This window comes from Anser cygnoides, chromosome 11, assembly GCF_040182565.1.
Source record: "Anser cygnoides isolate HZ-2024a breed goose chromosome 11, Taihu_goose_T2T_genome, whole genome shotgun sequence".
Classification (NCBI taxonomy): domain Eukaryota; kingdom Metazoa; phylum Chordata; class Aves; order Anseriformes; family Anatidae; genus Anser; species Anser cygnoides.
In genome coordinates, this window is record NC_089883.1 from 1,821,412 (window position 1) to 1,839,078 (window position 17,667).

Below are 17,667 nucleotides of genomic sequence, written 5' to 3' on the forward strand. Positions count from 1 at the left end.
TCCGGTCAGACTCTGGCAGCCTAATGACAGAATTGTCACGTACTCAGATGGCCATCTAAAGAAACAGATTCAAATTGTTTCTAGGAAATAAACACTTTGACAGTTGTTGCTTTCTGCAATAGACAAACACATTAGCCTGACTCTCTGGCTGTTAAAACAGGAAATCCAAAGTGCACAGCAGTTGTAAAAAGGAGCTTTTATGGGGACTGTGCTAGTTCAAACAGCAATCTACGCCAACCTCCCCGCTATCTAAAATCCCATTACAGATGCTTGAGTACTGATTGCAAAATGATTTGTTGTTAAACTAGAAAACAAACCCAAAATACTTGTATCTAAATTTTCAACTTTTACAAAGAGCAAAACTGGCACTAGAGGCTGCATAAAGAAAATGCAGAACAGCAAAACGTCTCACTTAACCCATCTCTGTGGGGATGAGGCGGCTTTGGCATCCAAGCCGAAGCACAGCAGAATGAATCCCTCACCTCTTTTGCTCTGCAACCTAACTCCTATTTCCATCTGTTCCCACTTACATCAGTCTTCCTCCTCCACTGCAACCACTCAGGGTCATCCTTTACAAACTGGGTTACACCCTTCTCCTTGTACCCATCCCACCAGGACTCGGTTCCCATTCCCCGGGGCAGACCCGTACACAAAGAACTGAACGGAGAGGGCTTTGTCATCAGTGTCCCCCCGTGGCCAGTCCGAGCTCACTTGCTGCCACAGGACCAAACCAGATCAGATGCAGACACCGTAATGTATTTCAGCTGCTGGTTTTAAACTAGCCGAAAGGACAAAAGATAGCAGAGCAGTCATAAGGTTACACTGAGATGGACAGGCGTTAGCCGACGCAGCATACAGCCTGCAGTACAAAGTAAACCCATCACAATTTTTGGAGGTCATTTGAAGCAACAGGGTGAGCCAAAAAGCATGTCACATCCTATGGTAATGGTAATGTCGATGCTTGCATCTCTCCACAAGGAGACCTAAAGCTGGATTTGCTGCATTACCAAACCATGTGTTCACGGGAGATGTGTCCATGCATAACAACCGCTAAGGAAACACAAAGCGGTGCAGCAAAGACCAGTGCTGGAAAAGAGAACTGTGCCAAGGAGGAAAAGTTTTCTAGGCATTCGTTGTAATAACCTGAAATAGAGTTTTCTTCTAATCATGGCTCAGTTTCAGGTAGGAAGCTTGCTCATAAGTTTTAGTCAGCACAGCACAGCACAGCAGCTAGTTTCTAGCAGTTGGAGTGAACATTTTGGAAGAATCTGGGGTGAAAACAAGATGGGGAAAAAATTCAGCATCAACCTTAATGGTGTGGTTATACTCGTTGTTCTTACAGAGACATCAAACATAGATTAAGGAAAAATTTGGAAACAACATTGCCAGTATAACGGCAAAAGAGGATTTCTAGATAAATACACATTCTTCTGTCCCTTGTCATCTCACACCCATTTCTGTAAGCAAAAGCAATATTTACAAAAGCACTGTGTATTAGGGAACAGTCGGAAACTATCGGCTTGGAGTAACTTGGCTGTGGCAAATTCCACCAATTCTCTCCTACGCAGCCTCCTGTTTGTAACCCAGAAGCAGCTGATATCGCCTGCATCGGGGTGAGCGTCAATGCAAGCTGCACTGTGCTCGCGCAGCTCCTCGCGCACTAGCAACAAGAGCAAACTTAGATTCTCAGGGTTACTATTCACCTCATCTTGCAAGCCGTGGACATGCAATGCAAACAAACCAACTTTAATTTAAGAATCATCCAGTTTCTAATTAAACAGCCATAGGCAGCTGGCTGGATACATTTTAATCAGTTTCAATAACCTATTGATTGTATACTGAAGCTTAAAAAATTAAAAGTAAAAAGATGATCGGGGAATTGTCCCATCTCAGAACAACAGTAGAACCCTCTGTAAATAACTCCTCTTTTAACCATCAGCTAAATGAACACTTCAATACTGCAGTACAAAGTCTTCTGCAAAATTACTTTAACTAACAAGCAGAAATTTATCAGCTTCAGCCAAAATCAATGCTGAAATCAATTTGAACACTGGTTGTGTCTAAAGGGGCTCATTGGCAATTTAGGGAAATTACACCATGTAAATGCCTGTGCTTTAATTGAACAGTTTCATCAACTAGGCTGTGATTGCTGTCCATTCATTTATTTACTTTCACTGCAGCTACCATTCTGCAAAGGAATGGTTTTTGTCAGTCTTGAAGGAGGCACTTTATCTTCATTTTATGCACTTTTGTGCATAACAAATTTTATGAGGCAGGCGAGCGATAGCAGGGGTCAAGAGAGACAAGCGAGCAGCAATCACTGGTCAGTCTTGTTTAAACTGCAATGACAATACGCAGAAATTTTGTGGGGCGTTTCTAACTTTGCCCAGCTATTATCGCTACGCTGCTTTTCAGTGTGAATAAACCAAGACAAAGTAACCACGAGAAAGAGAAAATTAATGTGGTCAGGGACAGGAAATCAAGGAACAGGTCTCCACAGGACTGCAGGGAGACACGAGCTTCAGACCCCACACGGCCACGGATTTGTCGGAGCACCAAACAAACACTTCACCTCCCTGCATTTCCCTTTTCAGAGCAGCACCGCAGCACCACACCAGGCCAGGCAGCGCTTACGGAAGGCGGCAGGACCCTCCCGCAGGATGCACGACGCAGGTGAGGCAGCGCGGTTTGGGTGGCGGTGCTCGGGGCTGGGAAGCTGCAGACCTGGGCTCGGGTGCTGGCTCCGTTTGCTGCTCTTGGGAAAAATCAGTTCATATCTCCATTTACTCTGCCGTGTGCCGACAGTGACATCGGTCTCATCGGCAAAAAGCGCTAAAAAGCCTGTGAAGGGAAGTATTTCAAGATGGGGGTGAATTCTTACCGTGCTGTGGATTCACGCAGAAAACCAAAAATGAATGGAGGCTGAGAAGAACAGAGGGGGCTCCAAGAAGATGACGGCTCTGCTGAGGTCAGGCTGGCTTCAGCAACCTCTGCATGAGGTGCAAAGGCAGTTATTGTTTCTGAAGACCAAACCTGCACTAGAGACCCTCTTGTGGGAGCTTCTTTGTGACGGCACCTGAGCTGGAAAACCACCAGCAGCTTGCCGAAGGAGCAAACCTCGCAGAGCCACAGCTCCTCAAGACAATGACAAATTCCATCCGCGTTCCCGCAAACAGAGCTAAATCACCTCCCACTTCCTCTCTCCAGAAGTGAGGACATTTCCCTGCTAATGTACCCGCGACGCACTCGCAAAGCAGTTTGCAGGCTGTCTTGCAGGAGAGATCAACTTCCCAGCTGTCTCGCCACGCGCTATGTTTAACGTGCTAATGGGGCACCCCGAGGTTGGCGCAGATAGAGTAAAGAAACGGGCAGATGCTGGAACGTACAACTCAACCAAACAGCAGAGTTGCTCAAGTAAATTGCTCGAACAAATTAAGCTTCCGCATTTATCCCTATTTTCCCTAGCTGAGCCATTCCTCTGGGCAGCACAGCACCAACAGCCACCTCTCTTCCCATCACTCAAGTTAAGTGAAGCCGTCTAGTTTCACGACACCTTGCTAAGATAACTGAATCTCCCTTTTCTTCCCTCTCTCCCCAGTAGTAGGTAACCTCACAAATTAATTACAGCATCACTGAGCCTTTATGTTTATTACAGTACACGCAGCATTACAGAGTCTTCAGTAGCTGCAAGCTAACAGAACCCAGAATATTACCTACCATACTCAACACTCAAGAAAAAAATAAAATCCCAGGCACACAAAACTATGTCCTATCCCCTAAACAGAATTCCTTGACCACCGCCCTTCTCAGTAGCTACGATTACAAAGCAAAGACTAGAAAATATTAGGTAAGAGAAGAATATTCTTTTTGCTTGTGTATAAAGGAAGGAAACAGTGACAGTTTCGATATACCACGTGAGAGAGAGACTTCATGCCATAACTACCTGCCCGAGACCTACTGTGCAATACTTAGATGCAAAATATGCACAGCTAAGTATTTTGGTTCTGAATAATTTAATGTGACTACTCCTGAGACTGGCAGAGCACATACATCACAGCACAAATCAAAACGTGAACCTTATTTCACTGAAGTAACGGAGCAATCTGACCAAAACGGGGTCTCTCGGAGCTCTGCAGCCACTGATGGAGCTAAAAGATGCAGCAGAGAAGCACAGACTTTAAACGTCTTTTGGATATGCTAGTGAATTATTTTTTTTTCTGAAAAAGCAATTTAAGTAAATACCCTAGATGCACCGGTATACGAGTGCTTTCTTCTGCCGCGAAGCAGCCCTGCCAGTCCATTCTCCATCCTACCAACTTCTATAAATTAGCCGATAAAAAATTGGAAAGTCTGCTGCAAAGCTGGAAGGTTGTACAGCTACCAGGGCAACAGTCCCAGGGCCGGCCTCGTAAGGCAAGGTGTGAATCTCCCTGAGATAAAGGCAGCTGAGATTTTCCACGAATTCACAGCACTGGACTTACGACGCTCCACGGAAACGGGAAATCCCAGTTCATGATGCAAACAAACTGCAAAAGCTGGGAGAGAGAAGACGAAGGTACTGGGGTGCTTTCAGCCTTCGTTGCAGCAGAGTTCATCACTTTCTTGACGATCTTTACTCCAGACAGAGTGGAGGAATTCCTGCTTTCTGATCGCTAGTGTGTTTCAAGACAATTTCTGAACATACATTTTTGGATCATTTTCATGTTCACACACATTTTTGAGTGTACAAACAACCCAAGATCAAGAACAATTAAATAAATTTGCCACATGCAACTCTGTCATTTCTATCATTCCTTAACAAAGAAAATAGCATATCAAAAGGAGGAGAAAAACAGTAAGTCAGACAACTATAAAATCCCTTCTCTTTTTAGAAAAAAAAAAAAAAAGGAAAAACATTTAGATTCAGCAAGTTCTCACTAAAAATATTGCTATAAAGTATTGATTTTTTACCAGACTCAATTGACTGAAAAGTTGTTTGTATAGCAATATTGGCCAAGCCAATATACTGGAACAATTTTGCTACACACAGTAATCAAGTGTATTTCTAAAGTATAATTATACTGTCATAAAAATAAAGCTAAGATACCTCTTCTCCAAGCAATAAAACAGTTGCAGCTGTAAAGAACCCAAATAAATGAAATACATTTTCTAACTAAACATAGCGTCTTCCAAAGAGCACAAAACCACCTCTCCTCTCCCCCCTTAAGCCAAGGTTAGCATGAGAAGTGATCAATACTTCAATCTCAATAAACTATTTCAATAGTAGTTAATTCACATGGAAAGAGAGGCTGAAAATTTTTGCTCAGCGACCTGCGACGCGCTATCTTGTTTGCTGAATGCTGATAATATATCATTGCCATAATGGATATGACTTAGTATAAAGAGCTAGAAAGAAAGAAAGAAGAAAAAAAAGATACCACGTACACGGAGTCATTCTTTAGATTCAAATCAATACTACACACAGCCTCTCCTGAAACAAACCGGCAGCATGGAATGCTGCAAGAGGAAAACAGCCAAACGTTTGCAATTAATTTTATTTGACAAATGTTCATTGATTTACTGGAATAAAATATATGTGGGCTGCTATCTGTGACTAGCGCAATCCAGCTACCTGTAAGTATTCCATTTTGCAATTTCTTATTGGTTTGTGTAGCACAAGACGCTCCTTTGGCAAGGGAGAAGAGGCTCCCCCGCACAAAGGGGCGATTGCTCCAGCACGGAAGTTTGGTCTGCTTTGCTCCAAAGCACCGTAAATGCCAACTCCCTCCAGCAGTGGCAACCAGCAGCTCTCCAGAGATGAAAGAGTAAATCGGTACAACTCTTCAATCCAACACAAGAAACAAATTTGGGAGGATCCGAGAGGAACGCGTTGCTTTGTAGCAGCCGGGTTTGGGGAGAAAATATTTCATATTTGCATTCTCCTGTAATTTACATCGCAAAGAAAGTCAAACTTCAGGAACGTGCAAATTAACCACACAAAAATGGCACACGTTCCCTGGAGCTGTGAAGAATGACACTTGCACTGGAGAGAATACTGTGAAGTCACTGCAACTGCCAATTTAAAATGTTAATGTTATAAAAAGGGAAGAGACAGGTAGCAGCGTTTCCCTGATATAGAAGAGGGCTCATGCTTTTACAGGTAAAATTTGACTTTCCCAAATTGTAGCAACTGTGATACTCAAAAAACTTAACGAAGCTAATCACAACATCAGCCCACATGATGCAGCAAGTCAACGTAGAAGTGCCAGAAGAATTATGCGTTCCCTCTTGCACCATTATCCTCTGCACCTTGAATGTTCACACCTCTGTTCCTTCATCCCTCTTGCGGACTGTTACTAAAAGAGTCATTTTAAGAGGAAAACATTTGTGTAAGAACACAAAAAAAAGAGCTGGCATGTACTTATCCTGCCCTTCAGAAATACAAAGTCAAAAGGTGCAAGTCTGACTTCACATAGAATTTTATTCAAACTTCCCATATGAATTTAACTAGATTCCCTACAGACAGCGACCCCAAGTTGGGTAACAATAACGTGTGTTTCCCCACTTTGCGTGCCATTTCTCTTCCCTAAACAGCCCTCCAGAGGGATCGCAGCACACGGCCCTCCCTGGTGATGCTTCTCCCACTCACAACCGCTCCTGGAGCTGCCATCAGTGCACGGGGAAGGGAAGCAACCTTCCCTCGACCAAAAAACATCAACAAGTCACTGACTTAGCTGTGACGTTCAACACTCTCTCTTAAATCTTTCTTATAATAAAGTAAGCAAAGGACCTTGGATTCTGCCAATTGCTTGGTCTAGGAATAACTTTCTACAAGAGAATGTGAATGAGCTTCACCCCATCTGCAAGGCTAACCTAATTTCTGAAGAATCCATTCAAGTACTAGTTTTGTCCCCTAAAGGTTTTGGAAGTCCACTGTCATTAAAAGTTCTGCAAGAAGACCAAAGCTAGTTGTTTCGCAGTGTTGGCAGCCAATTAGAAATTAAACTAAATGCACTGTCGCTTTTAAAACATTTTTTAAAAAAATGTTAATGTCGAAGTTAAAATGTCTAAGGTAAAAACAAAATCCTAATGGGATGCTGGGTTACTGTATATGGTAAATAGCTCTCCAGAGGAAACCTTTATTACTCCCTCAGGGCTTTCTTACATAGTATGGATTTCTTAATTCCTAGCGGAATATTTTTCATACACCACTGCAGACTATTAAGTACCAGATATTACATTATGTAGTTTAAACTTTGCACTATGCATGAGAAAGACTTTCCTGTCGAGAAAACTATATCTCTGCTATTATAATCTTTACAATATTAAAATTAATACTGGCTGCAGGGTATGAGCTTCACTACCAAAATTTGGGGGAGTTTATCATTTAATATATTCATCAGCCTACATCTGAAGCTGCTTATAAGGAAGGGAAGTCACTGCAACAGAGAAAGGGGTATTTACTAATTTTGAATTGCCAGAGAAAGGCAGGGCAACGGTGTCATCGCGTCCCACTGGTGTCATTCTCAGTACTGGGCGAGCAAAGGGTGTGGTAAGCCAGCAAGAATAATGGTATTGCAAATACGGAAGGCAATTCATTATGCTTTAGGATATTTCAAGTTCCACTTGTGAACCATTAACTTTTTACCCAGGAGGGATTCAAAGCAAGTATTAAAAAGATAATAAAAATGCACCAGCCCTCATGGCACCCAAAAGCAGATACCTTGTAAATATGTAAAGAGAATTCTTAAGAAGTTTATATTAAGAATTTATTTTATAGTCTTTTCTGTATAGCAGCAAAGGCCCACATACATCTCACTACACATATAAAGGGGAGAAAATAAGAGGGATGTTAAATTTTATTTTCAAAAATTTTAAGTGAAATTCAGCACTCACTTGTAGACTGTGCCTCCATTGCCATGACCGAGGATGTCTCGATACCGTATGTCTTGTTCATTCATCTCCACAAGAAAGAAAGAAAAACAAAAGAGATGTCATGCTGTGGATGGAAATGTCAAGGAAAAGCAACTCTAGGCCATAAACAACAAGCAGTCTGGGTCATTTCAAGTTCAGCTGCAAGAACGAGAAGATCAATACAACATTTGCTGTCCAATTTATAAAAGACGATACCAAGGGACAAAGTGATGGAAAGTTTAATGACAATTTGTTTGCCTGGGTCATTTCATTAAAGTTTGATAAAAGGTGTCAAAATGGAATGATATAATATAGCTGAAGAGGGTCAGGTCACAGATACTGATAGGAAAAGGGTCTCCAGAACAGCACATAACCAAAGCCAAAGTTGGAGGTGAATGGAAACAATCCAACACAAAAACGTCATCTTAAGTATAGCCAGAAAAGTTCATGATTTATTCTGGAATCAGCACAATTGATACTAATTGAATGACAGCTCTACCAGTAGGACTGCTTTGCAGTGCTTAATTTACATATCTGTTAACTAATGCAAATATTCTGAAATAAAAAGAGTCTCTAAATACTATCCAATAAAAAAGTAATTTTTCTTGAGATACAAAACAAATTGCTTACTTCAGTCTTTCTGCTCACTGGGACAACTCTCCAGATATGATGATATCCTTAAATATTCAAGCAGAAGCCTGATACTAGCACACCATGCATTGGAAATGCCGGAATTCAGGGTGCGATATACATTTTTATAAAAGCTTATTATACTTCACCTTGCTTGAGTGACTCCAATGAAAAACTACAGTACAACCTTCTCCTGTACAAATACGGTTATACTGCTTTTCAAGCTAAAACCACCTTTTCAAAAATCACTAAAGACATTTTTGTAAGGAACATGCCTACTTGAAAAGAGATCTTTTAAGCAGAATATGTTCTGTGATCTCCTCCGCTGCCTGTTCATTGTAGGTGATTAGGCAATTCCCATTTCATATTATATTTTCCTAGTAATCTATTAACAAATTGTCAATTTATTTCTGTAAATTATATATTTTCTGGGATACCAAGTTAAATATTTCACATAAGTTGGCATAGCTGCTTAAAGACTTGTCATTTTTGTGTGTTAAAAGGCATCCAGACGAGTACCTAATGACATGTCTGATCTGCTATCATTGATGTGATTAGAGACCACGTAAGCATATCTGAGGTAGCTTTAAATTACCTATTTCAAGTACCGCTAGCACCGTGGTGAGAGCCATGCAGAGCTTGCCATAAGCTAACTATCTGTATTTATCCAACTTCTGAAATGGCTTTTAAATTCAGCGGGGACACGTGCCCTTCAGTTACGTAGCCACGTTTAAGCATCCACTTTCATAGGATGTCAGAGGAGATAAAAGGAACTTTGCCCCTGGCTTCAGCTGGAACAAGGAAGCGATGGTAACAAGATGACATACCCTAAAGTCAACACTCAGCTTGTCTTACCCATACTAAATGGAGTGTTTTAAATCAATTAAATATTATGTTTTAATGACAGTAACATTGAACTTTCAAACTTGTGTTCTGTTCTTTCACTACCTGAATAAAAAGCATGCTCGTTTCTCACAGAAATATTTTTCTCCTTTGCATTTCTTCCAGTGATGCCAAAATCTCCAAGTTCTGAGAAAATCAGGAATACCTCAAGGCCAAAATTGACGCTATGTTATTCATTATTTGTAGTTAAACCTAGGCCAGTTATCCTAAGATGGTATGAAAAGGCCCATTGAAGTATCAAGGTTTATGACGAAAATAAAAATGTATTTTATTACTGAAAACTATCTTGTTTATTGCATCAATCAGAAAATACAAATAAAAAGTACAAAAAAAAAGATACTTCAAAAGGAACTGTAATTCGTGATGGGGTTTAAAATATGTAAAGAAGCTATATTGAGTCCCTTTTTCTAAAAATAATTTCACTCAGATTGCAACAGCTATCAATTTAAAGCACGTACAGTGTTTAAGGATTTCTGCTCTCCTAAGCTAGATAGGTTTAACTCTCCAGTCTTTGAGGTAACAACAAACATGTCTCTATTCTATATTCCCAGCAATGTTCCTATGAACAAAACTCTTAAGAGAAATCGAATCAGTCCACAATGCTATGAACATACTTGTATCTTTGCTTCTTGAGGAAAAAAAAAAAAATATATATATATTTTTTGTAGTTACACAAGTTATAAGCAACAAATTGAGCAGAACCAGAGACACAAAGCGTATTCTCTTTTCTCCTTCTTGCTAACTGGTGAAAAAAAAGACTATTTCCTCCACACCACTCCCTAAAAGCCACTGCCAAGAGCAGCTCTCCACCGCGATGCTGCGCGGCTCTCGCTTGCTGGCAGCCCAGGACCATCGCCCGCCGGCTCAGCACAACGGAGCGACCACAAACCGGGGCTGAAAAAGGAGGCTGGGGTGGAGCAAGCATCTGCCAGCAAACGCTGGAGAGATAAAGTGTGATTTACTGGCTCAAATAAAGATGCCAAAAACATGTTGTGATTTATTTATTTTACTGGGAAAAGTGGACTCTCAATTATAAAATGATAACATAACAACAACGAACTCGACAGCATGGGCTGGAATATTAAACCTGCAAAACCGAGTTTGATTGGATGCCAATATTAATGAAATTAATGACAAAGCAAAACAGACTTCAATTACGGATCAGAAAACAAAACGTCCCTTGTTTATACCTGCTGTTTTTGAAAGAAATCAGCGTCTATCTCTTGTAAATCATTAAAAAGAAAATGCTCAATTAATCCTTATTTTATACGTAGAGGCCTGACAGAAGCAAACTCCTACAGCCATACCTTTGCTTTACGAATCGAAGCAATAATGGTTTCAGAAAGCAGTCACACTCTATGAGCAGACAATTGAAGAGATTTAGTAAATCCCACTTTATAGAGCAGAGACTAATCGGAAAACACAAGCCAGTCAAATGTTTCTTATGAACTGTTGACACTATATCAATGCTGAATCAATTGGTGGCATTTACTCTGAGTGACAGAAAAGAAATAAATATTTATATCACATCACCTATATCAATGAACCTAGGCAGAAAGCTATTTCTAACCTGTCAATATTTGATTATCTTGAAGAATCATGTCCCCTTCTTTTAATGATTAATATGAATTCCTTATTAAACCTAAATGGAAACTACTAGAGGGATATCATTATGAATGCCTGAAAGCATAAACTGCCAAAAATAATAAAAAATAATAGACCAGCCCATATTTAAGTAATGATAAGTGTGACTTAATCCCCCAACAGGAGGAAAAGTTAAAGATACAACTAGCAACCTATTTCCACTTCTGGATCTATGCCCAGATTTTGCAGAACAAAATGCATTTTCTCTTGACAGAAAGTAGTACGTAACTCATAAGAGCAGGATAAATAGAAGGTAGTATTAAAATTTATTCTGAATTTTCTTTGTGTTTAACCAACTTTTTATGTAAGATTTTTGGTTCTTTCATATCCTTCTAAAATTCTACACAGGAAGAAACCTGTAACAGACTATGGCAGGGCACACAACGTACTCATTTCTATTGCTTGGAACAAATAAAATGCCCAATTCAGCTTACGGATGCAATCACAAGAAAATGGCTTTTACTCATGTTGAGGAATTCTACTTAAAAAAAATACAGAAGGGAACATTGGAGTAACTATCACATTTAATTTTAAAAGTTCAGAAGCATGCTACTGCTACTTATGTAATTTTAAGTTATCCACAGAATTAAATTCTTTAGCTATAATTTTGAAACATTAACAAATCTACCCAGTAAAGATCTGTAAATATTAAACCATGTCTGCACGTAAGGAATGCTGACAAGCTTAAAAATACATTTCCAAGCTGTATTCAAAGGATTCAGTGCCAAATAGGCAAGGTTGCAATACTGGGCTGTTAGATTCACATTTTAAAGGGGCACTCTCATCTATTAGACCACAATGTTACAGGTGATACTGAAGGACAAGCATGAAGACCAGCCTTTATCTTCTTGACACGCTCAACTACAACTACTTGATTCATGAAATGCCAATGAGGCTTGGAGAGGTCATTGTGTGAAGGCACTGAATACGCATCTGAGATAATTAAGATTTCAGCCTTCGAAACATGGAGGGGAAGTGAACAGCAGTTAAGAAAATCAATAAGAGTCTTTTATTTGCAGTGACACAGATGTCTCAGTCAATAGAGCCTAATAGGCAAGCTTGATCGCAACGGACAGGTGCCTGCCTCCAAGGCTATCAAAGGGCTTTCACTATGACAAACATTAAAATATATTTATGTTGCTACTGAAGAATCTGGGATTCTTTTAAGGTAGTTTAATTTAATGGTGTATATTTAAAGTCATTATACCACTGTGAGCCTGCCCAGATGCTCAGTTCAAAATGAGTAAGAAATGACTGCTCCATTTGTTCAGGACATCCACTTGTCCATCAACTTTTACATTAAACCTTTCACTTCTGGTGCCAGAATCTGAATGCCTGGAGCAGGATGAGAAAGTAACAAGGCAGCTTTCTACAGTTTTGGTTTTTGTTGTTGTTTTTAGGCTTGTAGGGTTTTTTTTATTCTGTTTTTTTAAAGAAGCTAGAGCATAAGGGGGTTGCAAATACTGCAAAGCAGTTCCTTACAGGAACCTGCTAAATATTTAAGTATCTACTGCCCTAAAAATACGAAGGTCATTCTAGCAGAGCAGTTGACTTAGTTATTCAAAATTGATTAACTTTCTTCCCTGAAATTGTGGCAGCAGTGCAACATGTGTGAGGTACTTCAATCTATTTGGAGCTAAATCTGATCAGCACGTTTTGAGAAATGGGAAGCAAATTGCTATGCCAATCAAAGTAAATCAGGACACATAACTCATTCATATCATGAAGGTTTTCATGGTCTCTCCAGTTCTGTATTAAAAGAACACATTACAACTAAGGGAGCAGTAAGCATCTCTCCATCTGTTTGTGGTACGCCAGTCACTGCGGTACCAGGCAGTAACAAGATGTGCATGTAGCCAAGACCCATTTCACTGCACCTACCTGGCCATTTGCAAGTATTTTCTTCAGCTCCGCAGAAGACTTTTTCAAGCTGAAAAAAAATAAGAGGCAATTATTTTTAACGATTGTGCCATTTCACTCTATAAAATGGACCAAAGCCATACCGAACAACAAGCCATTGGGTTAAGTCCATAGTTACATATTTACATACTCTGAGCAGATTTAACTTTAGCAATGCTGAGTGATGTTCAGTATAGCCACTCCTTAAATTGTCCACAGCAGAAATGGAGAAGCATGAATATTTGAGAGAATCAATATATTTTACACCTTTACAAACTAGCATTTTTAGGTGTGTAATGATATTACCCTTCAAGATACAACCTATTGTTTGTCAGTTCAAAAAACAAAAACAAAAAAACACCTCCTGGACCAGATGTTTCAAAAACTACAGAAAGAGTAGGGTTCACAACTAGCTTTCAGGTGTCTTATGTTTCAAAACCCACAAAGGCAGCATCCCTCCACAATTTCTATAAAACTTCAGCAGAAGGGAATGCCATTGATGATGCCTCACTACCTAATTGAAGGGGGATGAGTCCAGATCATCGCATGCATCCATTCCAGGTCAACTGGCTGTTGCAGCCCCTGTTCTTTTCCAGCCTGCTCAGTTTGCTAAGTAATATTAGTAATGGCTTTAAACTACGTCTGCCCACTCCCAAAATACCACCTCACCTCCTTTCCTGACAAAATCACTTCCCTGTGCATTCAACAGAGCAAACTGCCTGGGGAGCAGCATCTCTGCAAAACTTATCTCAAAGAGGCATTCTGCTCTTATTACTAATTTTTTTTTTTTTTTTAGAAAAGTACAAAATAATATATTCTTGAAAGGCACACACACGTGTCTTGATCACAGATCATTATTAACAAGAACTCTGAAAACACAGATTTCGTATTTGCTGGCTTTGTTCTTTAATAGGCCTCTTGTTCCCACGACTACTTTAAAGAAAAATTAAGTTTTCCAAGGAAACATAAGTTGATCTTGTCATCTTTCATGACTAACAATTTGTGAACATGAAACAAAGAGAGACTTTCAATTACTTCAAAAACAAAACTCGTAGCGCAGAAGGTTTTGGAAAAGGAATGGCAATTAACCACCACATAAGGTGACAAGAATCTTCTAGAAGCCTCATTTTCGATGCACTTTCAGAACAAGCTCAAAGTACAGGAAGTACTGAAAGCCAAAGCACAGCAGCGACAGAAAGGAGCTTTATTTAGTTCAGTGGCACGACAGACGGGGAGAAGGACCGCACAAAGCCATTCCTACTCTCGGCTAGGATCTTCGCCGCCGCAACCCGCAGCAAACCTGCCTCTAGGGACCGGGGCCAAGCTTTGCCAGAGATTTCCACTTGGTACTGGCTTTTTCTTTCATCTCCAGTTAGCAAAGCCACCAAGCAGGGCACCAGAAGTGGTCTGAGTGGTACCAGAGCCAGGCTGCACGCCGCGTCCCCCCATTCCCGCGCGGACGGGATTCGCGCGGCACCACCGGCACCTCACCAACCGGGCACGCTTCGTGCGCTACAAACGCCTCTTTGATCACGTTCATCTCTGTCAGGTTTTCTCAAAATGGTCTGAGAGACAAAAGGGAGCGGCATGCTGAAGCAGAGCTAAACGTGGTATTACTCTGCCTATGCTTATTAGAATCATAGAATAATTTAGGTTGGAAGGGACCCTCTGGAGGTTTCTATTCCCACATTTCAGATATGCTCTTATATGAAGAAGGAGCCAGACTTTTCTTATTTCTTTTTAATATTACACACTTCCGTGCATTTTTTTTAAATCATATATGTATATATATTTTAAACATCAGTATCGACTATAACACCTTCCTGTAATTCATGTAATAAAAGTGAGTTTATGCTCTAGTATTTACTAACATATCTCTGGAAAAAAAGGAAGTTCTCCTGCATTCTAAGATCTTAATATGGCTTTTGAAATCAGAGAGACGGACTCAAAAACTTTGCTGAAACTACATGAAAAAGGGCACCTAAACTGTTCAGATTTTTCAAAAAAAAAAAAAATCTGTTCCTACTATAATAAACCTACTGAACCGGGTATCAAATTTTAAAATCAAAGAATCCTAATGAGATAAGCAATGAAGACCTGAACATACAGACCTTGCTATACACAGTGATTATGAGATCAATTAAAACAAATTAGCTCACCCACAAACAGTATTTCAATGCTTTTTATAAAGGACAAAGCCATCTGAAATACCCAGCACAGACATATTTCTTTTGGCAGAAAATCCTTCTCCTGAACAACCAGCAATATGAGTCTAACAAGATCCATGAATCAAGGTAATTTCGTCTTCCCCACTTCACTTCGGCGTGCCCAGTAGTCATATTGAGAAAGTTATTCAACATCAAGCTTATCGTTGGTAGCTACTGCACACAAGGTTCCATTTTGTTTCAATAAAAGAAAACAAAACAAAACATATGCTCCCGTTCTTGACTCTTACCTATTGCTTGGAAGGGAATCCGAGACTGCCGAACTGCTATTATTAGCAGACCCTGCTCGTGTATTTACCTGCAGGCAGGGAAAGAATCTTTATCAGTCGTTTGTGTTCAGAGGACACTATTCTAATTAACCTGTAATTTGCCATGAATTTCTCATTTCGCTACGAAGGTTAATTAGCTTGTTGCTAGGCATGCCGATGGTTGAGGTCTTGCCTGTATGTAGGTTAGCAGGCTATATAATTCATGGACTACGATAAAATATCCTTACATATTAAACGCTTAGTTAAATAATACAGATAAAGAAGGAGATGGTTTGCCTACCATTTATTCTCAATTTAAAAACTAAACAATCATTTAATATATTAGCAGTGTTCTTCATTTCAGAACGGGTATGATCACAGAAGCAGCAAATATACCTGAACGAATCAAACAACCTAAAGGAACGCCACTGCAGTGGGTTCAAAAATTACTGAAAACAAGTGAACATGGTATTTGTTTTGTAAACTTTGAACAGACATTAGTTGATAAACCGAATGTTAAAATTTAAGAACCTTATTAACAGTGGTTAAAAAAAACCAGCACAATTCCATTTTTATTAAAATTGTATATATAGATATTGCTGCCAAAACCCAGCAGATGAATCTTTCTCCCACCCTCACAAAAAAAAATCTGCTTGTCAGAGCTCAAGAAAGTGCAGTTTTATTTGACATTTCAATAAGTGGAACACAGCATTACAAATCCATCTAACTTTACTGAAACAATTATTGAAATTTGTACCTTCAGGCCATGTATGTTCCGTTTCCCAGGAGGCTTGCAGGCTGAAACAGTAATTGACTAAATTGTAGAACACATCAGGGCCATTTACAAATTTGCTCAAAATGAATCTTTTAAAAAGAAATGAGGGTGACACCAAAATTAGCAGAGAGAAATGATTGAAAAGTGCCTCACAAGACCCAGAGTGGGAATTATGAACCAGGATTTTTAACTTGCAGGAGTGAGCATTTATAAATGCTAAGAGCTTTCTGACACCATGTAATATAAATTCTAATTTCTGCTTAAAACACATGAAAATCGGGAGAACTGTTGGCTTAAATTATCAGATTCTTTTTGTAATTCAAATTAAAATCAATATCTTATGTCACTGTATTTTTACATGCTGTATTTTTTCTGTCATTCAACAGAAATATTTGCAAGACGTATTTTAAAAGAATCAAGCTGCCACAAGTCATAAATTAGTCATGTTGTCAAACACAGTTTGGTTTAACGTGGAAAAAACATGTCAGGGGCAACAGCAGTGAGTCTCGAGAAACCAAATGCTGGATGAAAGCAATACGAAACGCCCCATTTTGGCCACAGATGCATAAATGTGACATCTTGCTGCGATGTCTGGGTTTACAGAGGGGCACGCTACTCGAGGAGAAAGTATTTTCTTAAAGTCTCTGGAACTATATGTTGCCTTGTTTTTCCTTTTGGTGGATGTGCTTTTGTCAAATGTTAAAGCCACAAAGGCTTCTAGCTACATGTTACAGACAGTTCCCATTTTAAAACTACAGTGCCCTACAAATTGTATGTTAAAGGGCCTGTCACTTTTGATTGATTGTCTGAGGAGGGATGAATTTGATTTTTCTTTCTCTGATGCACAAGCATTTCACTTCAATTTTTGACAGCAGGAAACAGAACTATTTATTAGTCAGAAGGACACAGATGATAGTTATTAAACACATCAGTTAGGGCCAAGCCAGGCCACGTGCCTTTAAATGACATTAGAAATTACCATGTGCATCTTAAAGAAGAAAAATATTATGATACCGTGGGCAGAGGAAAAAAAAAAAAAGACAAACCACCAACCAGAAAACAATACACTATTCTAAAATACACATAAGCATACTATATATTTTTTCCAAGTGATACATATATGTCGTGTACTATTATATAATGTGTATATATACACAGTACTGCATGTGTGTTCGTGTACATGCATACACGTTTCAGTATAAAAAAGAACTCTGGCTCTTACTGTTTTGATAGTAAAAAACTTTTATTTTTTTTAATACAAAATAGACTAAATAACAATTTTCCCCCTTCGAAGACCTTAAAATTAGTATATGAGTGCAACACAGCCGAGACGACACAGAACGGCACATGGGCACTTACTGCCAGCAGGCTTTGTGGGACACACGAGTTTTTGGAAGCTGACTGGAGGCAGCAACTGGGAGGCTCCCTCGGAAGTCAGAGAGGGACAGAG

The 17,667-nt window shown here is 39.6% G+C and overlaps 1 protein-coding gene across 4 annotated transcripts in view; it reads right to left on the bottom strand.

The window, feature by feature from the left end:
- MAP2K5 (mitogen-activated protein kinase kinase 5) overlaps window positions 1-17,667 on the bottom strand; it is a 129,520-nt gene that overhangs the window by 94,178 nt on the left and 17,675 nt on the right. For all 4 annotated transcript variants that reach the window (XM_048046212.2, XM_048046214.2, XM_048046213.2 and 1 more), the window contains exons 5-8: window positions 16,200-16,240; window positions 15,425-15,492; window positions 12,952-13,000; window positions 7,876-7,940 (exon numbers count right to left, since the gene is read on the bottom strand). In XM_048046212.2, coding sequence (XP_047902169.1) covers window positions 7,876-7,940; window positions 12,952-13,000; window positions 15,425-15,492; window positions 16,200-16,240 — 223 coding nt within the window. The remainder of the gene's footprint in view (window positions 1-7,875; window positions 7,941-12,951; window positions 13,001-15,424; window positions 15,493-16,199; window positions 16,241-17,667) is intronic.